Source organism: Panthera leo, chromosome F3, assembly GCF_018350215.1.
Source record: "Panthera leo isolate Ple1 chromosome F3, P.leo_Ple1_pat1.1, whole genome shotgun sequence".
Classification (NCBI taxonomy): Eukaryota; Metazoa; Chordata; class Mammalia; order Carnivora; family Felidae; genus Panthera; species Panthera leo.
In genome coordinates, this window is record NC_056696.1 from 31,373,362 (window position 1) to 31,399,544 (window position 26,183).

A 26,183-nucleotide genomic window follows, 5' to 3' on the forward strand; every position below is an offset into this window, starting at 1 on the left:
AATCTATATTTAAGCTATTCAAGAGACATCCTATAACTCATAAGAACTTCCCCTCCCAACCCTGTTCTTTGAATGCAGATTAACCTAACATTCCTTCTAAATGACTTGAAAGTATATTACTACTGTTTGATAGCTCTACACAGGTATATAAAGAAAAAGCCACAATGAAATGCTACAATGTAGATTAAAGACATAAAAATAAATAGGACACTTACTGGTTCTGTTAGTGTGGTATCTTTCTCCAGGAACTGTACGACACAGTAGGCTAGCTAAAATGCAAGGGACAGTTTATAAATATTACTGAAAGAAATAACAGTGATGCAGGATTTTTATATTTAGTTAACACAAATGATTACCTCATTTTAACAAATTTTACTCTAACCCAATATATAACCACGAATATATTCACAACTGTGTCACTTGTTAAGCCTGAAAAGTAACTTACAGGTCAAAAAATGTTCTTTTTTCAGTAGTAACTTCTCAATGTAAGGACTACAGCTAACATTTTAGTTTCTCAGCAAGTTTCTGCATGTATACCTATGCTGATAGGATATTATTTACATACTCCTAGAGACTAAAATCATTGTCCAACTACACTATCAGGGCTAGATGGAACATTCTGCAGATATGTGGGACTCATTCAAAGTCAGGGCCTAGGCGCTGGTAGTATAGTGGTGAGCATAGCTGCCTTCCAAAGTCAGGGCCTAGACTAGAAAACAAGAAAACTGGATATTATCTCTCCTATATCTACATTAAAAGTGCATTGAGCTTATTTAATAAAGCTAAATATTGTAATACGTTTAAATTATAACAAAAGTTTGCTTTAATTTACAAAGCACATTGCTTAATTATACCTAAAACTGCTGCCTTAATATTTCTCAGTTTCTCTGCCTTTATATCAGCCTTTGAAACAATGTTCATTTCATTTGAAAGTTGTCTGAAACTTACCTGAGCATGAAACAAAGCTAATCCTTTTGCAGTATGCATAGGAATAAGAACCTTCATTAGAAATTGTTTATGTTCTGCTTTCAGTGGCAATGCAAAGCCATTGATAATACTGGAGGGAAAAAAAGGCAGGGGGAAGGGTTAAGTAGTTACTACTTTATTTCCAAAAGTTATTTCCATGAGTAAGTACCTAAGGAACACTGCTCTGCTTCAGTCCTGGTGTTGAATGACTTAGTCATCTTCAAACTACTTTATGAATTCTGTTCTTCTAAGTCATTCAATGATGCCAAAAAGAAAACTGGGACTGCCAATTAAAGTCCCAGGAAGTAATTTCTATCTTCATTTTCTCGAAAGCCTATCACTTTATGCATCATTGCCTTTATTTTCCTACCTACAGCCACAGGAGAGTTAGTATCACAATGTTGTTAGAACTTTCAAAATTTTCTGAAGCAGAAGTATTTTCTGAAATACATTCTGAAGTTTCTCTTACTTTGCTAAAAGATCTGAAATTAAGAAGTAGTTTTCTCCATAATCACTCTCTAACTATAAATAGAGGGGGCCTAATCTTCTCAAGTTAATATTGCTATGTGATGAATACAGAAAGCAAAATGTTCACATAAACTAAAAGGCTATAGATTCTTCTAAAAAGAACAGACGGATTAGGAAGGGCCTATCAATATCTCAGCAAGAATTCTTATAACTTCATCAAAGATTCACTATAGTTTATTTCATTTCTTCCCAATCAGATCCTATAATTTCTGAGGCAGTCTGGCAAGATCAGGCATAAAACATGCCACAGCTTCAAAAGCAGGAAGAAGCCTATTCTAAAACAGATGTCTTGCATGGCAAGTACTTTAATATGCTGACCGCTTAAAAAGCTATAAAAAGAATTCAGTTGAGAAGCTATGTCTTGTGCTCTATATTTAAACTCTAAAATATAAAATAATTTCTCCAACCCCAGTAAGATTCTAATACATAAAACGCTCAAAGTTATTTAACTCTTAAAAAACAATGACCTACCTTCCTAATATTTCAAGGAGTTCAGCAACACCATTGAAATGTTCTGTTTCATATATAAACCTGAATTTAAAATAAAGACAGGTGTAATGAAAACTCAAACATTAGAAAACTAAATTAAGAGGCAGGAAAGTAGAGAAATCAATCCTAAGGGCAACTATAAGAAACCTACAAGTGTGCTTCAGGAATTCTTTGTAAGCTATCTTGCCCCAAACTAGTTACCTCTCAGCAATCTTATAAAATAAGGCCTGGGGCGCCTGGGTGGCTCAGTCGGTTACGCGTCCGACTTCGGCTCTGGTCATGATCTCGCGGTCCGTGAGTTCGAGCCCCGCGTCAGGCTCTGTGCTGACTGCTAAGAGCCTGGAGCCTGTTTCAGATTCTGTGTCTCCCTCTCTCTCTCTGCCCCTCCCCTGTTCATGCTCTGTCTCTCTCTGTCTCAAAAATAAACAAACATTAAAAAAAAAAATTTTTTTTTTAAATAAAATAAGGCCTAATTCCTATTAAGTCACATACACTTTTGCTATAATCTAGCTGCAGAGATAACAGAATATTATTTCACCTGGAAGATTTTATTTTACTTAAAAATGTATACGAAAGATGGGTTTTCTCAAAGAAATACTTTCAAAATAGGAAACCTCCACCCACAGGAAAATCTACGAGGTAAGGACCCATATGGAATCAAGCCACTTTTATTCATAGTTTCTCTAAACCTAAACTACACAGGCTGTCTAGCTTTCCAAGATTAGGCTTGCTGTTAAAGCAGAAGTCATGAACTCAAATGACTACAGGACAGGGAAGTATCATGACTAAGAGTAGACTTAGGAGGACAGAGACCTCAGGAGATGCGGTCTCTCAAGGAGGCAGCCATTACTGATCTCGAACTGTTACATCATACGAATGCTAGCCTAATTCTGCCACATTTCCAAATAAACCAAGCCTGAAATGTGGTTACATTAAAGCAAAATCTCCTAATTAGAAGCAATTACTTAGCAGATTATCACTTATAGTCAAAATATATACTCCATATAAATTTAATTAGTTTTGTCAGAAAATCAAAACTACTTTCAAGAGCTATTGATTTAAATATTTATACACAATTTTTTAAACAAAAGGCTCAAAGAAGTAGGTAACTAGACATAAATTCTCCTCAATAAACCTTAAACATGAACATTGGTATTACCTAAACAGTCTTCATAACTATTGTCCACTTAGATGAGAAGTAAAGTTGCAAGTTTCGAAAAAGTTACATGCAATCACGACACCCACAAAACAGGCTTAAAATGACTCAAATACTTATCAACAGTTCAGATATAAAAATTAAAGGAACTGGAATAAAAAGAAAACATGGAAGGGGAAAAGTGTTATACATGAATATATGACCAGTTTACCTGAGGAAAATGTTGTTAATTTGTTTTCTGATGAATGCTCTTAATCCAAGAAATTTCCCATAAATTCGGTGCAGAACAGTCTTCAGGAAGTCACGTTCTCTGGGATCTTCACTATCAAAAAGCTCCAGGAGCTTTAAAAAAAATCTGAGAAATTACTTTTTAAAAATAATTGAGCTAAAATTTCACTTTATTCTAATTTGATTTCAAGATAACCCATGAAATTTTTTTAAAAAATTTCAATGATTCTGCCTTATCAGGTTGATTTTATTCTTGCTAAATAATGAAGCTAAAGAAAAGTTTAAGGAGTATTTCTTTTCACTTCATTTCAAAAAACAACACATAAAAATATAAATACTTTGAAAAGTGTACAGTTTTGTTTTGTATTTTTTTTGCTTTGCCACTCATTTAAAAATTCTGTCCTCTTCTTGACTACTAACCATGGCTCATAATTTTACAGTTTTGAAACCTGAGAGATTTTTAATGCTTTTTGATAGTAATTCAAAACTACATACAAAAATCTTAAGCTTGCAAACTGCAAGTCGTTAAATAAATGAAGTTTGAAAATACACATGTGCAAATGAGTATTTCCTGTTTACTAGAAAGATTTATACAGACTAAAATTGTTTTGTGATTTTACACTAAAAATCAAGTCACCATGCCAACAGCTCAGAAATTAATATTTAGTAGGAGAAAGTACTGGCAGATACATGCTAATAGAGTAAAAGTCATTCAGGAAATAATGAAATAGAGATGAGACTACAGATTTTTATTTAAAGTCACTTTAGCAACTGGCTGCAAAAGTTTAAACCAGTTCAAACTGGCTAATTCACCATTTTCTTCCTATACCTCTACACAACTCTTCAGCAAAGGCAGAATAAAGAGATCTTTGAAAAATTTAAAGTCAAAGCTCAAATTCCCATTTTTAAAATGGCAAAGAAACTGAATTTCTGCTGTCAAAAAATGGTATTACTGTATTTTAAATAAAACATTGGATTTTCTTAGGAAAAATTTTAAAGTAATTTCTCTATGTAGAATATAATTACCTATATGAAGTCATCAAGGAATTTTACATTCTGTACTTTGATATTGATAATTACAGTCAAGATGGCAAGCTCTGGACTCCTCAAAGTTCTTTTCCCATTCTGTCTTGAATTATATGTGATTATTTACATATGCATCTCTTCTATTAGAGTGAATGCCTTTTGAGGGTTGTGATGACTTTAGTCATATTTACATACCCTTAAACAAATGTCTTGTTTATAGTTTGCATTCTTTGTTCACTAGGTTATTAAAGTCCTGAATGAGGCTCCAAACAAAAATATCCAGAGTAAAAGAATTTGTGTTAATATACCTAATAAATTCAGTTCAAATTATTCTAATTAAAAATGGCTGACCTACTCACTTGAGACACTCATATTCAAGTTTCTGATGTTGGGTTTACTTAGAAGATAAGCTTGCAAATTAATAAAAGGGGCCCTTACTTGTTAAGGTTGACATGTTTAATTCAAGAATAAATGAATTTAGTACGAGTTGATCCTCAGGAGAAAAATATAAACTAGAGAATACCTGTTCGCCAACTGTTAAATCTACTTAAAAAAACCTATTTTGAAATACTGTAATCTAAATAATCTATTTATAAATATAAATATAAATTCATATAATAAAACATACATAAAACTAGTCATCAGGAAATTGTTTCTTATTCTGGCTGTGATGCTTATCTCTAACTTTGCTTTTAAGGGTAATTCATAACCTCTGAGCTTTTTCGTCACTGATAAAATGAAGAAGGCTGAAACTAATCTTGTGTTTTCTAAGTGTAGGGAACATTATGGTCAGAGAGAGTCTAGTTTGAATCCTGATTGTGCCATCTACTAGCTGTGTAAAATTAGACACACATGCTTTATATAAAAGCATATAAGGACAATGCCAGGCACATAAAAAGCACTCGGTAATTCTTAGCTTCTTTCTTTCTTCTGAAATCCTATGATTTGAACATAACTTGGAATTATCCAAGTATTTTTTTTCTCTTGAAATATGAATGTCCAAATTTATACTTAATTTCTTCCTGTACTTTTAAGTCTTAAAATTACCACCTAATCAAATAATTTCAAAATGCAAAAGCTAAGGATTCTCTCATATACTATTCATGAAGAATAACATAATATGAATACATCACAGAAGTGATCTATGAAAGCACAGTCATATAAACTGCTAGGAACAAATTACTGGGCTTTGGTTTCTCGGATAATTCAGGTATTTAGAGTATAAAGTAGAAGTTTTCTTCTTGTTTCTCTTCAAACCCATGGAATAAGCCAGCAGCAGAAATACCTCAAGCTCTAGACTGAAGAAGCACTAAGGCAACTGTTCCCCTCAACCTGCTTTTATGTTAAACACAATTTAATGTGGTATTTCTAGAGTTCCTTAATATACTCTATTCCTTCTGTAGCACACAAGAGCTACCGAAGGAAATAAATATGCATTCATCTGCAATTACCAAAATCACAAAGTTCTATTTAATCTGATTTTTACTTGTGAATGAAATGTAAATTTTACTGTTAGCACACACCCAATATTTCTTTGTAATTTATGAAGAGTTGCTTGAATGGTTGAAGGACATATTCCTGACAATATTCTTCATTAATCAATACACTAACAGCAATTAGTCAGAATACTTTATGTGAGGTCAGGTGTCGCTATAAATGATGAAAACTGAACTCTAAATAAATATGCGGAACTCATGTTTATAGAATCTTTATTATACAACAGTGGTAAGAGGGTAGGAAAGGTCCTCGTAATGATTTTAGTCCTCGCCTCTGCACTGGGTTCATTGCTACCTTTTCACTCATCTCCTACCTTTCTTGAAAGTGCAAATAACTCTAGAAGAGAAGAGCATCAAATTCCTAATGAGACCTTACATACTGATAAGTATTTCCAAAGAGAAAATAAACCTGCAAAGATTTGGTCTACTTCACCACAATCCTGTCTAGGGCCAGCCAGTTCCCCTCAGTTAAAGAGAGGCTTTTACATTGTTGAAAAGACTTTGAAGATTAAAATAAAAATGAACACATTCCAAAAAATTAATTTTCAGTATGTAGTTTCCAAAAAATAACAGCTTATAACTAATTTATAAAAAAAAAGAAGGTATCCCATTGTGTTTCATTCACTCTATCTCCTTTTCTTCCTAAATATCCCATTTATCTGCGGTTTAGGAACTGGGAGGCTAGAATGCCCAAGGTGCGAAGGGGAAGGAAAAAGGAAAGGTCATTGGTAATTGTAACCGATAACAGGAAAGGAGCCGAAGCCCAAACTCCTAATGGTGATTCCATTTCTGTTTTTTCTCTGTCATTTCAAAGTTACAATGCTTAAAACATACCCCAAAGTTCAAGTTCAAAGACTTAAAAATTTAAAAGAAAGCTTCTTGCCCTTTGATTGAATGGTCATACCAAATTTTCTCAGATTGTCCAGAAAGGCTTGCTTTTCTGGTCTTTATAAAATAACTAAGAATTCAGGATTGGATGTAATTCCACTGATGTCATTAGAAGCTCACTCTTGTTTAAAATACTCTCGTATTCTCATAGCTCCTTCACTTTTACCCTAATTGTTTGGCAAGAGTATTAAACGATGTTAAAGTAAAATAAACCATTTAAGTTTTGACAGACTATTTTAATCACAAATTAATGAATCATTGCTAAGATGAACCTAAGGAAATTTAAGACATAAGAATTCCTTACCTGCTGTACAAATTTCTGGTCAATGTATCGCTTTGCAATGCTAGGCTGGAAATCAGGGCTCTCCAAAAATCTTAAGAAGAATTCATACACCAACTATGAGAAAAAGTCAAATAAAAACTAAGATGATGCCTATAAAATTTTACCCTATTAATCACTTCATACCAAACATACCTCCCCTACCAACCTAGGAGGGAGATTTCAGAGCTCATTAGAAAATGTGATGAGTTGGTAACATTTTTTTAAAAACTAAATATATATTCACAATTTGGTCTCCTAAGCTGGTAAATTTGGGGGTTAATTGCTTCACATCACTTGTTGAAACTGTAATTACAGGAACTAGAAAATAAATATTTTGCCTAACAAAATATTTAACTAAGAAAGACTGTTTTGTAGTCCATACTCACTGGGAACATGTTCATTTTCCAGTGGACTCCTAACCCACTTCCATTTAATTTCTAGAGTTCTTTAAATATAGATCAGAAACTTACAGGTAAGAATAAACTAGATTGCAAGGGCTGGTGCATCAATAACAATAAAAAGAAAACCTTCACGTCTTTCTATAAAACTATAATGGGGCAAACAATTAAATCAAAACCAGCATACCTTATCTACACTTGGGGAGTAATGAACCAAATTATGTAAATTCAAGGTTCAGGAAGGAGTGTCTTTTAACCAAGGTGAATAAACTAGGAAGTCACAGCAGGACTTCTACTTAAAAAGGGCCAAGCATTTTAAAAGTAGCAGAAAATGTTCACTTGCTACCACAAATCAGAATTAGATAAAGTAAGGTTTAGTTCAACTTGTTTCCATCACACCTACATCTGTCTTTCAAGAAGAGAGGAAAATACACTAAAGTTTTTTTATTGTAACCTAACAGCTCATAAAAGACAGGAGTATAGCCCCTGAAATTTAAAGTAAGGAATTTGCCTTACTTTATTAGCTACTGAGAAACATATTAATCTAGCCTCCTAAACATAAAAAAGGAAGATTATATCCTAAAGCAAAAACAGTCATTCAATAAACAGGTATAGTGGGGCCACATATAGAAGGGAGAAAAAAGGGGCACCTGAATGGCTCAGTTGGTTCAGCACCCAACTTCGGCTCAGATCATGATCTCACAGTTTGTGAGTTTGAGCCCCACATCAGGCTCTCTGCTTCAGAACTTCTGTCCTCCTCTCTCTCTGCCCCTCCCCCGGACTCTCTCTCTCTCTCTCTCTCTCATTCTCAAAAATAAATAAACATAAAAAAAAAAAAAGATTGCTATAATAAATTTACAGACTTTACAACACACACAAAAAAGCATTACCAGATCTGGGGCTTTATCACTCACCACACAATAACAAACTTTTATTATTTTATTCAATTATTTTATTCAATAATATTATACAACAGTTTTAGGAACAAATATTATTTGTGTTTGATGCATCTTTTTTGCCCAGCTGTGCAAAAGGAATGATGCTTATCTGGTCTAATTATTATCTTTTAATTTTCATGTTAAGTATGATATTGTAACAAGAAAACAAATTGGTATCAGTTTTATTTGTAAATAATCTTCTAATCAACTAACTATGTAGATAATTTTGCTTTGGAGTACACACATGCAAAAAAAATCTACAAAAATTATCAGAGTCCTCTGAAGAGTAATACAGTCTCATGAACTGCTACACAGGTTCACTGGCACAACTGTCCAGTGCCCATTTTCATGTCCAATACTGGCCTACTGTGGTTAAGTTCCTACTTCTGGTTATTGGCATAGAGCTCCTAAAACCCTTGGAATTTCCTGAGTGATAAGGGTAAGAGGTGCATCTTTTGTTATAAGAAGCCCCTTTCAATCATGCCTGAGTTTAGGCTAATGAGATGACTGTAGAAGGATGAAGCCTGCTTATCACAGCAACCAACCCTATGATAAGAGGGCTGAAACTTTCAGTCCCAAACCCCATCCTCCAGGGAGGGGAGAGAGACTGGAGACTGAGTTCAATCACTGATGACCAGTGATTTAATGGATCACATTCACCTCACGGAACCACCATCAAAATCCTCAACAAAGGGGTTTGGAGAACTCCTGAACTCCTGGGTTGGTGAACACATCAAGGTACTGGGAGGGTAGTACCATGGAGCCCCTTCTCCATACTGTGATCTATGCATCTCTTTCATTTGGCTGTTCCTGACTTGCATCCTTTATAATAAGCCAGTAACAGTAAATGAAGTGCTTCCTGTGTTCTGTGGGCAGTTATGGCAAATTATCAAACCTGAAGAGTGGATTGTGGGAACGAACCCCAGACTTAAAGCCAGTTGGTCAGAAGTACAAGAGGCCCAGACTCCTCTGACTGCCATGTGAAATGGGGTGTGGCCCCATGGGACTGAGCCCTTAACCTGTGGTATCTGTGGTAACTCTGGGTCATCAGTGTCAGAAATGAATAAATTATAGGACACCCAGTGGGTATCCACAGAGAAGTGGAGAATTTCTTGGTGCAGAAAATCCACACATTTGGTGTCAAAAGTGTTATGGGTAGAGGAAACAAGTTTTCCTTTTAGCTACATACAGTGGGAATGTTATTAGGCACTGTACAGCCCCAAAAAGCTTATTCACTTGTTAGGGAGGTGAGACAAAATTAAACACATAAAATGGTATATATGCAAAAATTATATGGCACAGACTATGAGTGGAGGAGACATTTAGAAAAGGGCAATAGCACTGTGGAATAAAGTCAGCAGGAAAAATAAAATCAGCAGGAGGAAAATGCAGCTTGGGCCCTACATTTGATCTGACTTTGGATACGCCAAAAAGAAAAAGAAGGGCTTTTATAGAAAGGTAGGACATGTCTTGAGCACGAGATATAGGGTATGGGTTGATGGGTATGGAATCAGAGACTCAGAACCTTTATGAAGATCCCCAGTTAAGTGGAAGTTAAGATTTGTGGTGAGGTGAGACCAGGTTAAACAGGAGTCAAGTACAGCATGCATTAGCCTATATACTCCACCTCTTAAGGTCTACATCAGATATACAGGGCTTAAGGCTTAATACTACTGGAAGTAATTATGTATCTTTTGGGAGATTTGCATGACATCCAGCTGAATCCTCTAAATCACACATTCATTTGAAACCTGTGCCTATCACAGATACACATTAGCATTTCTTACAGAGTTTTCATCTCCGCCATTTACCTGACACAGTGAATATTAAGGGACCAGTTAAGATAGCAGCAAACTATTATGCAGCCAACTTAGCAACAGCGAAGAGACAATAACAAAAGGTTATCTAAACACATGTTGAGTAATGTGAAACCGAAGTAAAAGAACTGCTAGTGATCTACAGAGCTGACAATCTTCAAGATGGCCATTAAGACTATCCTTCTATAAAATTGTACCCTGTCCCCACTGTCACTCTTTCTAAACCCTTTATCCTGCATTACTTTTTTCTTGTATTTATTACACCTTGACATAGTATTATTATTTAATCTTTTCCACTAGACTATAAAGGATTTTGCTTACTGGTTCAATACATTACCCCCAATATGTAGAGCAATGCCTGGAAAATATTTCCTGAATGAATAAAAATCACAGTTGTTCAGAGACAATATATTTTTGTATAAATACTGGAGTTTTTCTATGTTCTTATATATGAAAAAATAATTTGCTCCAAGAATCTAAGAAATAGTGCTGCAAAGAACAATAGATACTTGAGCAATGCATTAATTTTTCTAGTAAAATGGCAAACTTCACATACGTTCCTACTTCTATGATCCAAAAAATACCCCAAAAGTAAGTAAAAAATGTAAACAGTTAACTAAAAAGGGTAATCTTACCATTCTACTCCATAATGACCGTATCTTTACTAAGGTTTAGTTAAAATATATAAAATTCTGATCTTCATCAATAAAAGATTTTAGAAAAAGGTACAGCAAAAACAGCAGAGATGATTCAAGTATCTGAAAATGAGATCTATACACAAAGCTAAGAGGACTGGAAATGTTTGGCCCAGAGAGGCAAAAGACTGAGAAGAGACTTTCACAAACTGTAGATACACAAAAGACTGTCTTCAAGGAATATGGCCCAACGTTTTCCAAACTCTCTTAAGAGGAAACTAATTTAAATGGGTTGTAAAGTGGATTTAATATATGAAAGAATTCATGTAAGACTCAACATACACTGAACTAAATGAGATATTTCGTATTAAGTGACTGAACAGTGAATGTGACCAAGAGCTATTTGGATGTGAAGGTGTAGGCTGTAAAATGTGTAGGTTTCTAATTTAAATTTCTAATGATAAAGATCACAAAGAAGAGCTTCTGGTCCCTAAAATACAGGTTATCCCTAAAAAGGTCTATGTTATAGTCAGTACCCCAATAATTACATCTTAAGTATCTGTGCCACTAAAGAAATAACTGATACAAGAAAATTAAAATACTGCATGATCTGCCTGTATTCCAGGCTACTACAGCAGCGAAGCATCCCTAATTACCTAGAAGTCAGCACACAGAAAATTATAATCTTGTTGGTCCTCAATAAATACAAAATACTTAGGAAAGAAAATAAAAATAATTTATAACTGTTAATGAATAGTTGCCATATAATACTACATTTTATAAATTAAAAGATATGATCAATCCCCCAATAGTGAAACAGTTCTTTTGTTCCTTTCTTCTTTGTTTATTTAATTTATTCCATTATTCCAATGCTCATTAGTATTTCCATTACAGTATGGAAAAAGAGTACAAAGACAAAAATGATAAATTAGCACATTTTTAGGAAATTCATGAACAGGGTTGGGGAAATAAAAACTTGAAAGGTGTTGAAATTACTTGTGATTATTCCTTCTCATTAACTAAATATAATGCTTATTTTACATCCTATCAAATTGATTTATGAAATCAAGTATCTGATAAGCTACATGTAAGATGTAAACTTCTGGGGTGCCTGGATGGCTCAGTCAGTTAAGCATCCGAGTCTTGATTTTTGGCTCAGGTCATGCATGATCTTACAGTGTGAAATCAAGCCCCATGTCTGGGCATGGAGCCTGCTTGAGATCTTCTCCCTCCCCCTCTGCCTGCGCTCCCTCCCTCTCTCTCAAAAACTGACTAAATAAAAATAATAAATAAAATGTAAACTTCTAGTATAAAACAAAAAATTCCTGGTGAGTTGATTCAAAGTATGTTATGAACAAAAAACTTTCAATGAGCAAATTTCCTCAGTACTACAACTTTTTACAATGTCATTTATCAGAGCAGCTTTAATATTCCACCCTAAAAAAAGATGATTAAAGGGGCACCTAGTTGGCTCAGTCGGTTGGGCATCTGACTTATAAATCTTAAAATTTTTAATCAACGTTTGCTAATCCTAGGATTCCTCTTCCATTTTATTTAGATATATGTGTGCTAGACAAAATAAATAAATGAAGCAGACTATTGCTTAAAATGTCACAAATCATGTAGAATGTAATTTTTTTTCTCTTTTCTTTTAAAATAAAAATAAAATGGGGGCACCTGAGTGGCTCAGTCAGGTGAGCATCCGACTTTGGCTCAGGTCATGATCTCGCGGTTTGTGAGTTAGAACCCCGCATCAGGCTCTGTGCTGACAGCTTGGAGCCCGGAGTCTGCTTCAGATACTGTCTCCCTCTCTCTCTGCCCCTCCCCTGCTTGTGCTCTGTCTCTGTCTCTTTCAAAAATAAACAAACATTAGAAAATAAATAAATAAACAAACAAAATAAAAATAAATAAAATGGAATGACCACTAAAAAATATAAGTCCTGGCAAAATAAAAATAAGCAATGTAATCGGAAAAGCTAGCACCCATATATAAAAGCAAGATTCCTCTCTACCTTCCAAGAACTATACAGAAAATAGCTAATGTTGCTGATTATCCATCCTATTGTCATTAAATATATATCATTTTTCCTTTTACTTAAGACACTCTTCACTCCAATGGTTCTAGCCTATAGCAAGCATTGTTGGTTGGCTAATACAATATCCATTCCCTTCCTCTTGTCTGTCTCTAATCCTGAAGCTGGCAAAACTAAATATTCACTGTCCATCCACCTTTCAACTAGAGTAAAGGAAAAAGAGAATGGTAATAAGAAAGATGAAAAACAATCCAACAGAATAAAAAAATGAGATTTTAAAAATCCAATATTTTAAGAGAAAGTAAGAGACACAGAAAGATAAGAAGAACCAACATATGAAAAGCTGGCATCCCCAGAGAAGAAAAAAAAAAAGCAGTACAACAAAATACTAAAAACCATTACTGAAGAAACTTCAGAAATTGGTGAAAGAATACTATTCAAATGAGAAAATTTATCTAGAAAAATAAACACTTATGTATAACCAGTAAAGCACTTGGCCATTAAAGGGACAACATCCTTTACAGACATCCAGGCCAAAAACCACGTCTTTATAAAGGCAAAGAAAATCAGAAGATAATGGAATAACATATTTAAGGTACCTAGGGAAAGAAGATGAATCAAGGATTTTAAATCACATTGGTCTTTAAAAAGAAAATCTACAAACTGCTATTGTACATACAAAAACTCAAGGAATAATATTCCCATGAGTTCCTCTACTAAAGAATGAGCTCCAGGGGCGCCTGGTTGGCTCAGTCAGAAGAGCACGTGACTCTTGATCTTGAGGTCATGAGTTTGAGCCCCACGGTGGATGTAGAGATTACTTAAAAAAAAAAACAAGCTCCAAATTATCAAGAAATGATCGGGGGAACTTTGACATAAGGATCGATGGTAAGATTAAATATTTTACCTGTAGAGCTAAGAACAAGCAATGGGCATAAAGGTGACAGAATAGTAATATACAATTAGTTACATGTTCTAACCACATAGGTATTTATACAATAATAAAAATATAAAGTTGGGGGAGAGGATGGAGAAGAGTGTATGGAAAGTAGAAGCTTTGAATTGTTATGCAAGTATTTACTGTGAAAGTAAAAGGATATTACTTTATGTTATATGCTAGAGAAGAATGGAAGTTAGGGAAGAGACTACTTAATAATTTCAGTATTGTTAATTCTAGGAAACCAATAAACTAGCTACAAGAGAAAGAACCCAGGGTATCATATAAAGGTTATCAGCATAAAGGCAACAATAAGAGCAAAAATATACTTCTTCCCACATACCAAAAGTAATTATCTTTTAAGAAAACAAGGGGAGAGAAAAGAAAAACATATAGTTTAAAAAACTGTGCTAGGTTCTGTGCAAACATTATCCCATTCAATCCTTAAAGAATCCTTATTTATCCCAGTTTCATAAAGGAGGAGGCAAAAGAGTTAAGCAGCCTAACTAAGGTCATATAGGTAGAAAAGTATCAAAACTATGATTTAAGTAGAGGTCTGTCACCAGAATCATTTCGATTTACCATGCTTTGTAATGATAATAATTCTCTTACTTGTTAGAATTTGTATATCTAAACTTTTGTTACCTTTAACCAAGGCATATCTGTACCTGTATAATTACACCTTTAAAAACTCACTTATGAGGGCTAAAAAAGAAAAAGAATGGCCAGTTGAATTATTTGGAAGATCTGTTTTACTGGTGTTATAATGAAGCTAAAAAGGTATGAATTAAACCTCATTAAAAATTGGTATGTATTTATTTTAGGGCCATAGACTATATTTAGGAGAGGCAGTAAAGCTTTTAAAAATTAAGAGCAAGTACTTTGGAGTAATACTTGAGTTATAAACCTAATTCTGCCACTTACTATTTTTATAAACTTGGGCAGGATTCTTAATCTCTTCTAGCTTCATCTAAGCTTATCTATAAAATGAACAATATTATGGTGTTACCAAAAGGATTAGATAAGATGGGTATATAAAGCAGTTGCCACTATCTCTGAAACATGGTAAGTGCTCAGTAGTCATTGGTATTGCTCTAATTAGCTAATCATGATCAGCAGTCTTATAAATGAGTACCATTGATCATATGTAGACACATACATTAAATTCTCTAGAAAAACCCATCACTGTGCTTGCCTGCAGATTTCAGGTCATTAATATTATTTTTAAAATATAAACATTATCTGAGGCATTAGGCAAGAATCCTTTGAACTTTTACTTTCTCCCTCAGAGCCTTGCTTATTTTAAAAAGTAAGAAAGTGCATCTGAATATTCTCAGAATATTTTAATGAGACATTTGGGGGAACAAAAATAAATGATCATAAAGACTAGATATATAAAAACATGTGCAAAAGAAACACTAAACACATATGAGTATAGTTTATGGCTATAATGGAATCTTTGTTAACAGTTTGTAAGTATTGTAAGATAATCTACCCTGAATCCTATTCTAAAGAGTTCTAGTACTAAAGTATCAACTGAGGTAGTGTCAATGTGATTTTACTGAGTGAGCTCTAGATGACATTATATTAAAGCCACATATTTGAGGGGATGTTTAAATGACGTAGTTAGAGCTGGACAGAAACAGGGAAGGTTTAATGGAAGAACTGATCCTGCCTACATAATAAGTTTTTACTACCAATTTTCCAATGACTCTGAGGAGTGAACTGTCACACAATGGCATTTAGGTCAAGAAGACTATCCCTTTCTCAGTCTCAACTAAAAAGACATGCTCCAGAGAGAGACTTCTGAAATGTCAAAGTGAACTTGGTGAACTTGCTGACCCATAAAAACAACCCAAAACAATTTGAGCTGCATAAGAATAAGTGAATGTGAAGGTAGATCAGTAGAGATTATTCAGTTTGAGGGGCAGAAAGAAAAAAGAATGAACAAAAAAGGAACAGAGCTTCAGAGATCTGAGGGACACCTTCAGTCATACCAACATACACACACATATTGGGAGTCTCAGAGAGGAGAAAGAGGAAGAAAAAATATCTGAAGAGGTAATAGCTAAAACCAACTCAAACTTGATGAAAAATATTAATTACACAAAAACTCTTACTGGAGCTCAATGAACTCCAAGTAGAATAGAGCCAAAGAGATCCACATCTACACAAATCATAATCAAAAGTGACAGAAATTAAAAACAGAAAATATTCAAAGCATCAAGAAAAAAATAACATCACACATATGAAGTCCTAAATAACAACTGACTTGTCATCAGAAAACAAGGGACACCAGAAGACCCGTGGGATGACATCTTCTAAGTGTTGAAGGAAAAGGGTAGTTAAGCCAAGAATTCTATATCCAGCAAAACTCTCCTTCAAAAATGAAGGGGAAATTAAAACATTCCCAGATAAACAAACACTGAGAGAATTCACGAACAGACCCGCTCTACAAGAAATACTAAAGGGAACCCCTCAGGAAGAAATGAAAGGATATCCACAAGAAGAAATAAACAGCACAGGTAAAGCTAAGTACAGGTGAACCCTGAGGAATGCAGGGGTTAAGGGCACTGACCCTCCCCACCCCGACTCAGTCAAAAATCCACATGTAACTCTGGACTCCCCCTAAATTTAGCTACTAATAGCCTACTGCTGACAGCAAGCCTTACTGGTAACAGAACTGATTAACATGTATTTTGTATGTTATAAATATTATATACTGTATTCTTAAAACTTAAGTAAGCTGGAGAAAAAATGTTAAGAATATCATAAGGGAGAGTGCAAACTGGTGCAGTCACTATGGAAAACAGTATGGAAGTTCCTCAAAAAATTAAAAATAGAACTACCCTACAATCTGGTAATTGTACTACTGGGTATTTTTACCCAAAGAATAGGAAGACACTAATTTGAAAAGATATAGGCACTCCTATGTTTATCGCAGCATTATTTAGAATAGCCAAATTATGGAAGCAGCCCAAGTGTCCACTGATAAATGAATACAGAATATGGATGAAGAAGATGTGGTATATATACACGATGGAATATACAAAATATATAAAAAAGAATGAAATCTTGCCATTCGCAACAACATGAATGGATCTAGAGAGTATAATGCTAAATGAAGTAAGTAGAGAAAGACAAATACCATAAAATTTCATTCACATGTGAAATTTAAGAAACAAAACAACAGAACAAAGAAAATAAGAGACAAACCAAAAGACAGATCTTAACTATTGAGAACAAGCTGATGGTTGCCAGAGGGGAGGTGGATGGGGGGGGGATGGGTGAAACAGGTGAAGGGGATTAAGAGTAAACTTATCACAGTGAGCACTGTGTAAGGCACAGAATTGTTGAATCACTGTACTGTATGCCAAAAACTAATATAACACTGTAGGTTAAGTATACTGGAATTAAAATTTTTTTTAATATTGTAAAGAAGAGATACATTTACAGTACTGTACGGTATCAAAAAAATCTGCACATAAGCAGACTCATGCAGTTTAAACTCATGTTGTTCAAGGGTCAACTATACATACATAAAAGCATAAATGAATTTTATTTATAACTCATTTATTCTACTGCTCTACAAGACAATCACATAAAGCAATAATTACAAAATTGTATTGGTGGGCATGTGTAAAGATCTAATTTGTATGACAATACCACAAATAATACCACAAAGGAGATGGGGGAGGGAATGGAGGTATATTGGACCAAAATTTTATACACTACTGAAATTAGTGGTATTCAACCAAAACAGATTGTTTTAAGATGCTAATTGTAATCCTCAGGGTAACTACTAAGAAAATAAAAAATACAGTTAAAAAAACAAGGGAATTAAAATGGTACCCTAGCAAATACCTATTTAATATAAAAGGCAGTAATGGAGAGTAGAGAAACAAAAAGGCATACAACATATAGAAATAGCAAAATGGCAGATGTAAATCCTACCTTATCTGCAATTATATTAACTGTAAATGGATTAAACACTCCAGTCAAAAGGCAAAGACCGTCACAACTGATTACAAAAACATGTTCCAACTTTATCAAGACAAAATGTATATTCAAAGGAACTGATTAAAAGGAAAAGGACTGGAGAAGATATATCATGCAAACAGTAACCAAAAGAGAGCTGGAGTGCCTACACTAATAACAGACAAAGAAATTTAAGAAACCATCTAGAGTTATAATAAGGACAATACATACAAAAGATATAACAATTATAAACATAAGCAGCTAATAATAGGGCCCTGAAATACATGAAGCAAAACCTGACAGAACTAAAGAGAGAAATATAAAATTCAACAATAAGTTAGAAACTTTGTATCTTACTTTCAATAATGAGTAGAATAAAAGATTAAAAAAGAAAAAGAGGACTTGAATCACATTATAAACCAATTAGACCTAACAGATTTCTACAGAATGCTCTATCCAACAACAGAATACATTCTTCTCAAGCACACATGAATATACTGTATGTGAGGCTCAATACAGAATATACTGTATGTGAGGCTCTAATACAAGTTTCAATAAACTTAAAAGCATTAAAAACATTCAAAGTATATTCTCCAACTACCATGAAATAATTAGAAATCAGTAACAGAAAGAAATATGGCAATCACAAATATGTAACAAGTAAACACATTCCTTAGTAATACAGAAGAAATCACAGGAAAATTAGAATTTATTTTGAGGTGAATGAAAACAAAAACATAACTTATCAAAATTTATGGGAAACATGTTAAAACAAAAATTTGTACGTGAACGTTCATAACAGTTCTCATTACAATAAGCCAAAACACCCATCAACTGATTAATGGATAAACAAAATATGGTATATCCAGAAAATGAAATATCATTCAGTCATTAAAAAGAATGAGGTATGGACATAGGCAACAACACTGATGAACCTTAAAAATACTACGTTAAATAAAAGAATCCAGACACAGAAGGCCATATATGATACGATTTCATTTATATTAAATATTCAGAACAGGTAAAGCCATAAAGACAGAAGGTAGATTAGGAGTTGTCAGGAACTGTGAGAATAGGGGAATGGGAAGTGACTGCTAATGTGAATGGGGTTTCCATTTGGGGTGATAAAAAAGTTCTAGAACTAGACAGTGGTAATGGCTGCACAGCACTATGAATGTAGTTAATGCCACGAGCAGTACACTTTAAAATGGTTTAAATGATAAATGTTAAGTGTATTTTACCTCAAAAAAAGTGAAATACAGTATTTTGGGGAAAAGAAAATGATGAGCAAACATACTAAAAGTCAAATGTTTTACATAGACACTCAGATCTAAAAGAGAACAACCATGATTTCAGCAGAATATCATAAATGTAAAAACTGTCAATATATAATTATGTTTCATACTTGTATGTGAGGCCAAGAGGCCTCAAGCGTGGGTTCATCCTCTTCTGGATCAAAATCTGGATTATCACTTGGAGGAAGAGTACGGAAGATGTTAGCACTGATCTGTAAAGAAAACGAATTTAGATTTATACTCTTTGTTGTACAACTAAACAATGTAAAATGAAATATTTTAAAGATAACTTTAAGAAAAAAGTTGTGACTATAAGCCTAGTTCAAAACCTGTAAACCTCATCAAGATATGAAGAAGTCAGGTATTTGTTTCTCTTTTTTCTATCCCATAACTATGACTTCTTCAAATGCCAACCTACTAAAGATTACAGATTACCTCTGGATTCCTCCTTCTTAAATTACAAGTTGTTCTTTCCCAAGTTTTGCTTAAATGGAAAATAAAAAAAAAAAAGGGAGGAAGGGAATTCTGGGGAGAAAACCATGAAGTTCCTAAGTCTACCTATCCCTAACTTGATCCTTTTCATCTTTCTACAATTCCCTCTATATTCTAATCCAGCCATTTACTTACCTTACAATCCAAAAGAGTTTGATAAAAGATCTCCATTCTTATACATACACACAACACTAAGGAAGAGGGGTAGGAGGGCAGAATACCCTCAGTGCTATTAGGGACATAGTTTATAATATCCCACTGGTGATTTAATGTATTTCATCTATTCTGAGCCTTTTTAATTTTTCTTTATTTTTTAATGTTTATTTATTTTTGAGAGAGAGAGAGAGAGAGCACAAGCTGGGGAGGGGCAGAAAGAGAGCGACAGAGAATCCCAAGCAGGCGCTGCACTGTCAGCAGAGAGCATTATGCGGGGCTCGAACTCACAAACCATGAGATCATGACCTGAGCTGAAGTTGTACACTTAACCAACTTAGCCACCCAGGTGCCCCTGATCCTTTTTTTTTTTTTAAAACATATTAATCTCTCTAAAATCAGGATGCTGACTCTTCATTTCAGATTCAATGAAATACAATATTCAAAATTTCATCATTCACACTGTCTTAGCACCAAGGTAAACTAACACATCTTTGTTCTTTAGCAAAGGTTAGACTGTGGTGCTAATCTTTGAAGAATGATGAACAACTGAGAAACCACATGGTTTATTTAGCAAACACTTAAGGCCATACCGTTAAGAAGTTGGTCACCTGAAATAAACTATCTGGGGAATAAAGGATGAGACAAGAGGTCATAGGTGGTGCAAATTTCCAACTATTCTTATGAAGTGGCATCTATGGTCAGCCAAATAACTGCTTACAGTCAATTACTATAACCATAAGACTTAGAAAGTAATAACCTAGAATTTGATCTGCTAGAACTCAAAGCCAGTACATGAGGGCAGAATAAATAGTTTGACAGATATCAATTTCACAAAGAATGGCATAAAGTCACAAATAAAACATGAAAAGGAAATATATCCCATTCAGAGGGCATAATTTGCCTTTGAGATCATACTTATTATTGGCAGTAAAAGAAAAAGTTAACTTTGTTGTGCCACCAATAAAATTAACTATATATAACAAATATACATAAGAGCTTTATAGGGCCAACAGCATGAGTTGGCGTCATGCTTGTCTAGAAATTAAGTACCCAGAAGTTAAAAAAAAAAAAACAACAAAAAAAGAAAGAAAGAAAAACACACACACCTTTTTTCTTGGAGAAAGAAATTAAATCCCAGAATTTGTTAGTATAGAATAAACTGACTCAAACATTTGAGTACTTCTGATATCTAAATATTTGAATACCTTCAATATTCAAGTCAATAACTTTAGGTAATCTTTATACCCAACATGGGGCTCAAACTCACAACCCCAAGATCAAAAGTTGCATGCTCTACCAACTGACCTAGCAGGCACCCAAGTCAGTAACTTTACAGAGATTAAAATAAAGTACCTTTTTCCAGGATTTTTAAAATTCCTGAATACAAACCATCTGATTTACCAATCAGTAAAATGGAAATACTGTTTTTTCCCCTGAACATATTTTAAATGATAAACACAAAACACAAAACAAAATGAGTTTATCAGTATTTAATACTTTTGTTTTCAAACTGTCACTTAATTTTTACAGTCTACTGAGAGTCTAGGAAGCAAACTGCATTTTGATTAATGTTCCTTGTATAGCTAATCTCTTAAAACTTCTTTAAGGAGCACTGGGTGTTGGATGTAAGCCAATTTGACAATAAATTATATTTTAAAAATAAAATAAAAAATAAAAACATTAAAAAAAAAACTTCTTTAAGGTTTTTCATTTTTTGAAAAAAAAAACAAAAAAATCATCCCAAATTTTCTGGTGCATGCAAATGCGATGAAAAAAAATTCAACTAGTATAACGGGGCCAAATTAAACTTTCCTACACATTTTGTTCTTCCCCCAGAACATGTATTAGCCAAGGGGAAGGAAATGAAGACAACTACAAATTATACTTGTTATAACCTTCTATACCCTGGTAACATCTAAGCTTCAATTATGTATTCAGTGATTCTCTAATTACTCCGACTAAATTTTTTGTATTTTGGTACTATGCACCAAAATACAAAAATCGCAAATCCTAAACAAACTTTACTGTTTGATGGAGAATAAGGTTGAATTATTAGTATCCTAAACAACCTTACCTTAATAAAGTTGGCAGTAATCTATTTTTCACAGAGACTTCATAAACTTATGTTATTTACCTTTTTAAAGGTCCTGAGTTTTTATTAAAATTCAAGTGCTGTAGAATCTATAAATATATTAAAATAGTCTAAATAAATACATTTTTTAAGACCTGACTCCTTTACCTACCCTGCTGAAATGTAGAGTCCCATAGTTTTTCATTGGTCTTCTCTCTCTGCACTTTAGACATTCTCCCTTAGTGACAATTCAGCTCTATGACATTAATCACCTATCAATCTGTATAATCTTAAGCCTACATGTTTCTCCTAAGCTCTGGATCTGCACTATGCAATATGACAGCCACCAGCCATTGAACTATTATAAGACAGCATCAGTGGAATGAATGGATATCTTTCAAATGGACTATTTAAAAAACATTGAGTACACTGATTGTATATTTATTAAAAATCAGTCTCAGTAATTCATAATTACACCTCAGATCTTACTTGAATTTATAGAAATCTGAGGAACTTAAGTCTAGAAGGCTTACCATTTTTACTATATCAGAATACGCTGATTCAACAATTACACCACGATTAGTTGAAACATACTCAACCAGTTCATTCAGTGTTGCCCTTTTAATTTCTTTGCTCTTCAAGTCTGAAACAGAGTCCATGAAATCAAACAGTATACAACACTGCTGCAACTTCTGACAGAAAAGCTCTTGTTGTTCATTGGAAGTGGCATCTATAAATAAAAATAAAGAAAAACTTAGAAATAACCTACTCAGAAATGACCTTTAATAAGCTTATTTTTATAGATGCTATTCACACACATAAAATAAAAAAACTTCTCTCAAGAATCTAGTGAGGAAAAAAAAAAAATCATGAGAAATTCACCCATCTAATCTCATCATTCATGCCAGAAACCAGGATCCACAATGGACTTTTCTTCCTCTCTTACTATCCATAATCAACCATTATATGTTATTGATTCTGTTTAACATATCTGGAATCTACCCTTTTTTTGGTCATTCTCACTGCCATTTTAATTATCCTCATCATCCATCATCTAAATTACAGCAATGATATCCTAACTACTCCTCTTGCCTGGTCCCATAACTACTACAACTCCTGATTTACCTTCTAAACTACCTCAAAAGCTAAAAATTGTGCTAAACAGAAAATCAATCTGATCACACTCAATACTTTTCACTGATTCTCCAAAAATTACAAATTGAAACTCAAACTTGTGTACAAAATTCAGCTGCCTGTTGTCAACAATCAACTCTCAACACTTTGCAGCATGTAACCCTGTGGTTAAACCATATTCCCTCGACTTGTGAGATTTTACAATTTCCTTTGCCTGGAATGTTCTTTTCCCACATTCCCACCCTGGGAACCCTCCCCATTTATTAAGTTTCAGCAGAAGCATATTCCCCTCAGAAACTCTAGGACACTAAAGCTAAACTGGTTAATCCCCTTTTACCCAAATGTATCTTAGGTGTGTATCTCTACTGTAACATTTTTTGTTCTATGTGGCAATTATGTTTTACATGTACAACATTCCTAGACTCCAAGGCCCCCAAAGACGGGAAACAAGTGTTATTTTTATCTCTATCTCTGTCTGTCCCTCTCTCCACACCCCACCACCTCTTATATCTAGCACAGTATCTGGCGCACAATAGGCATTCAGTAAATGTTTCTTGTTTTACTTTCCATTTATTTACAAAACTATGGACACATTATATTGATTTGAGTCTAACATATGTATTAAATCCTTTTGTTTCCAACATTCAAAAAACAACAAAATTTCAATTCGGAACTTTGACATCTGTAAACAAGGACCTTCAATTAGCTCAATTATTTAAGTTTCTTAATTAGGGGGATTAAATTAAAAAAAAAAAACCTCATATGCACCTACTTAATATACTTAATTTGAAAAAGTAGAAGATGAATAATACCTCTGCTTTTTGTGAGCTTCCCAATTACGCTAAACTTGTTAGATTGGGTATGTGTTATACACTAGGGAAGGGGTGATTATTTGAGCTGTAAGAATCCTTCTCAACTCATACTGTACAGGAAATCCCCATACGTTTTTTCAGTTTCTCAGTAATACCTTTATCTATTTGTAAAGATATCTATAACCTCATTGTATAACTTTATATCTGTTTTTATTTTTTTTAAATTATTTTTATTTATTTTTGAGAGGCAGAGAGAGACAGAGCGCAACTGGGGGAGGGCAGAGAGAGAGGGAGACACAGAGTCCGAAGCAGGCTCCAGGCTCTGAGATGCCAGCACAGAGCCCGACGTGGGGCCCAAACTCACGAACTATGAGATCATGACCTGAGCTGAAGTTGGATGCTCAACCGACTGAGCCACCCAGGTGCCCCACTTTATATCTTTATTATAACATATATTAGATCTTTATGTATAATTATACATAAAGATTACACATAAAGATTCCCCATTATACTGATGGGGAATATAGGGAAATAGGTGTCATACCTTTACAAGCTAACTCAGTTCTGACAGAGTTTTTAAAATATTTTTAAGCTATTTTTTCCTTTTAATACAAAAACTCATACAATATCCCATTTCACTATGTGGTCCAGCCCTAACTAATTCTCCTTTTCCTCCCACTACCAACTCAACATGAAATCACTGCCTTTCTTGTTCCTCAAAGGCCATGTGTCTGCTCAAACTCTTCCCTACCTGATATACCTTACCAGATTTCCTCCCCTATGTTTCACTCACCCTCCAAGATTAAATCTCACATTCTCCACAAAATTTCCCTTAGGTAGTAAGTAGGTCAGAACACAGTGATCCCTCCCTTCTCTGAACATCTACAGTACTCAGTCTCAATCATATAGTTGAGTATGCATTATGTTTAAGTCTGTATTTAATGAGTATTTCTTTTATCACCCACCAAAAGATTTCAGATTCCATAAAGGCAAGGATCATTCACTGAACAAGTTTTCTTTTTCTTTTATATCATAGTGTAGGGTATATAAGAAGTCAACAAACATATATTTGATGCTTGAAAAAAACTCTTAAATTTGCGGAATAAAGACTATGCACTGAAAAACAGGCTACAGAATTAAGTTCAAAATTTCTGCTGGATATCAAAAGTGGTATCAATAAATTACATCATGTCTAAGCTTAAGAATTTATAGTAATGACCATTTTTATCAACAACCTACCTTGATGGTGATTTAAATGGATTAAACGAGATAATGATCATGAAGTTGAGTGAATATATTTCAAAGTTGGAATAAAAAAGGAGAAGCCTCTGGCTAACATGTTAGAAGACACAAATGATTTTTAGGACTGGTAAATAGTAGTAGATTCAGGAATATGTTACAAAAAGAAGTTTCATTTTCTGGGCACCTAACTCATAAGAGTCTTCTCTACAGAAAAATTGGTGTTTTTCATAGCTTCTCCATTCAGTAATCCATTTCTTAACTTAAAGATTTAAATTTATTTTTTCTTCTCCAGTATTTTATCTCAGCATTACCTAATGCTTAGACGGGATAGGTCACATCTGGATCTTCCCAAACATTAGAAATATTTAGAAAAGTTAACATTTCAACTTCTTTGGCTCTGAGTTAAAATAGACATTTCCAGTCCTCAATTTTTTTTTAGGTATTAGAGAAAAGAAAAATCCTTTCCCACCTAACCCTAATTTAACTTTCAAAACAGTCCTTAGTTCTGGGGCACCTGGATGGCTCAGTTGGTTAAGGGTCCAACTTCGGCTCAGGTCATGATATCACGGTTCGTGGGTTCGAGCCCCACATCTGACTCTGTGCTGACAGCTTGGAGTCTGGAGCCTGCTTTAGATTCTGTGTCTCCCTCTCTCTCTCTGCCCCTCCCCCGGTCATGCTCTGTTTCTCTCTCTCTCTCTCCTTCAAAAATAAACAAACATGTAAAAAAGATTTTTTTAAATAATAAAAACTTCTAACTTAGTTCTGAAAGTTAGAGATGACTTTCTGTCTTCGAGGGATTACAAACTGCTAGGTACATGACATGCAACATCTTTACGTAGGTTAAAAACATTTTTATAATGGTTATCCTAGTAAGAAAAGATGATTACGGTTTTCATCAAGAAGCTATGAAATAGGGGCGCCTGGGTGGCTCAGTTGGTTAAGCGGCCGACTTCGGCTCAGGTCATGATCTTGCGGTTTGTGAGTTCGAGCCCCGCGTCGGGCTCTGTGCTGACAGCTCAGGGCCTGGAGCCTGTTTCAGATTCTGTGTCTCCCTCTCTCTGACCCTTCCCCGTTCATGCTCTGTCTCTCTCTGTCTCAAAAATAAATAAACGTTAAAAAAAAAAATTAAAAAAAAAAAAGAAGCTA

At 34.2% G+C, this 26,183-nt stretch overlaps 1 protein-coding gene across 1 annotated transcript in view; it reads right to left on the bottom strand.

The window, feature by feature from the left end:
• PPP2R5A (protein phosphatase 2 regulatory subunit B'alpha) overlaps nt 1–26,183 on the bottom strand; it is a 64,562-nt gene that overhangs the window by 10,073 nt on the left and 28,306 nt on the right. Inside the window, exons 2-8 of the mRNA XM_042926074.1 lie at nt 22,383–22,579; nt 19,241–19,342; nt 7,082–7,174; nt 3,351–3,481; nt 1,966–2,025; nt 949–1,057; nt 216–269 (exon numbers count right to left, since the gene is read on the bottom strand). Coding sequence (XP_042782008.1) covers nt 216–269; nt 949–1,057; nt 1,966–2,025; nt 3,351–3,481; nt 7,082–7,174; nt 19,241–19,342; nt 22,383–22,579 — 746 coding nt within the window. The remainder of the gene's footprint in view (nt 1–215; nt 270–948; nt 1,058–1,965; nt 2,026–3,350; nt 3,482–7,081; nt 7,175–19,240; nt 19,343–22,382; nt 22,580–26,183) is intronic.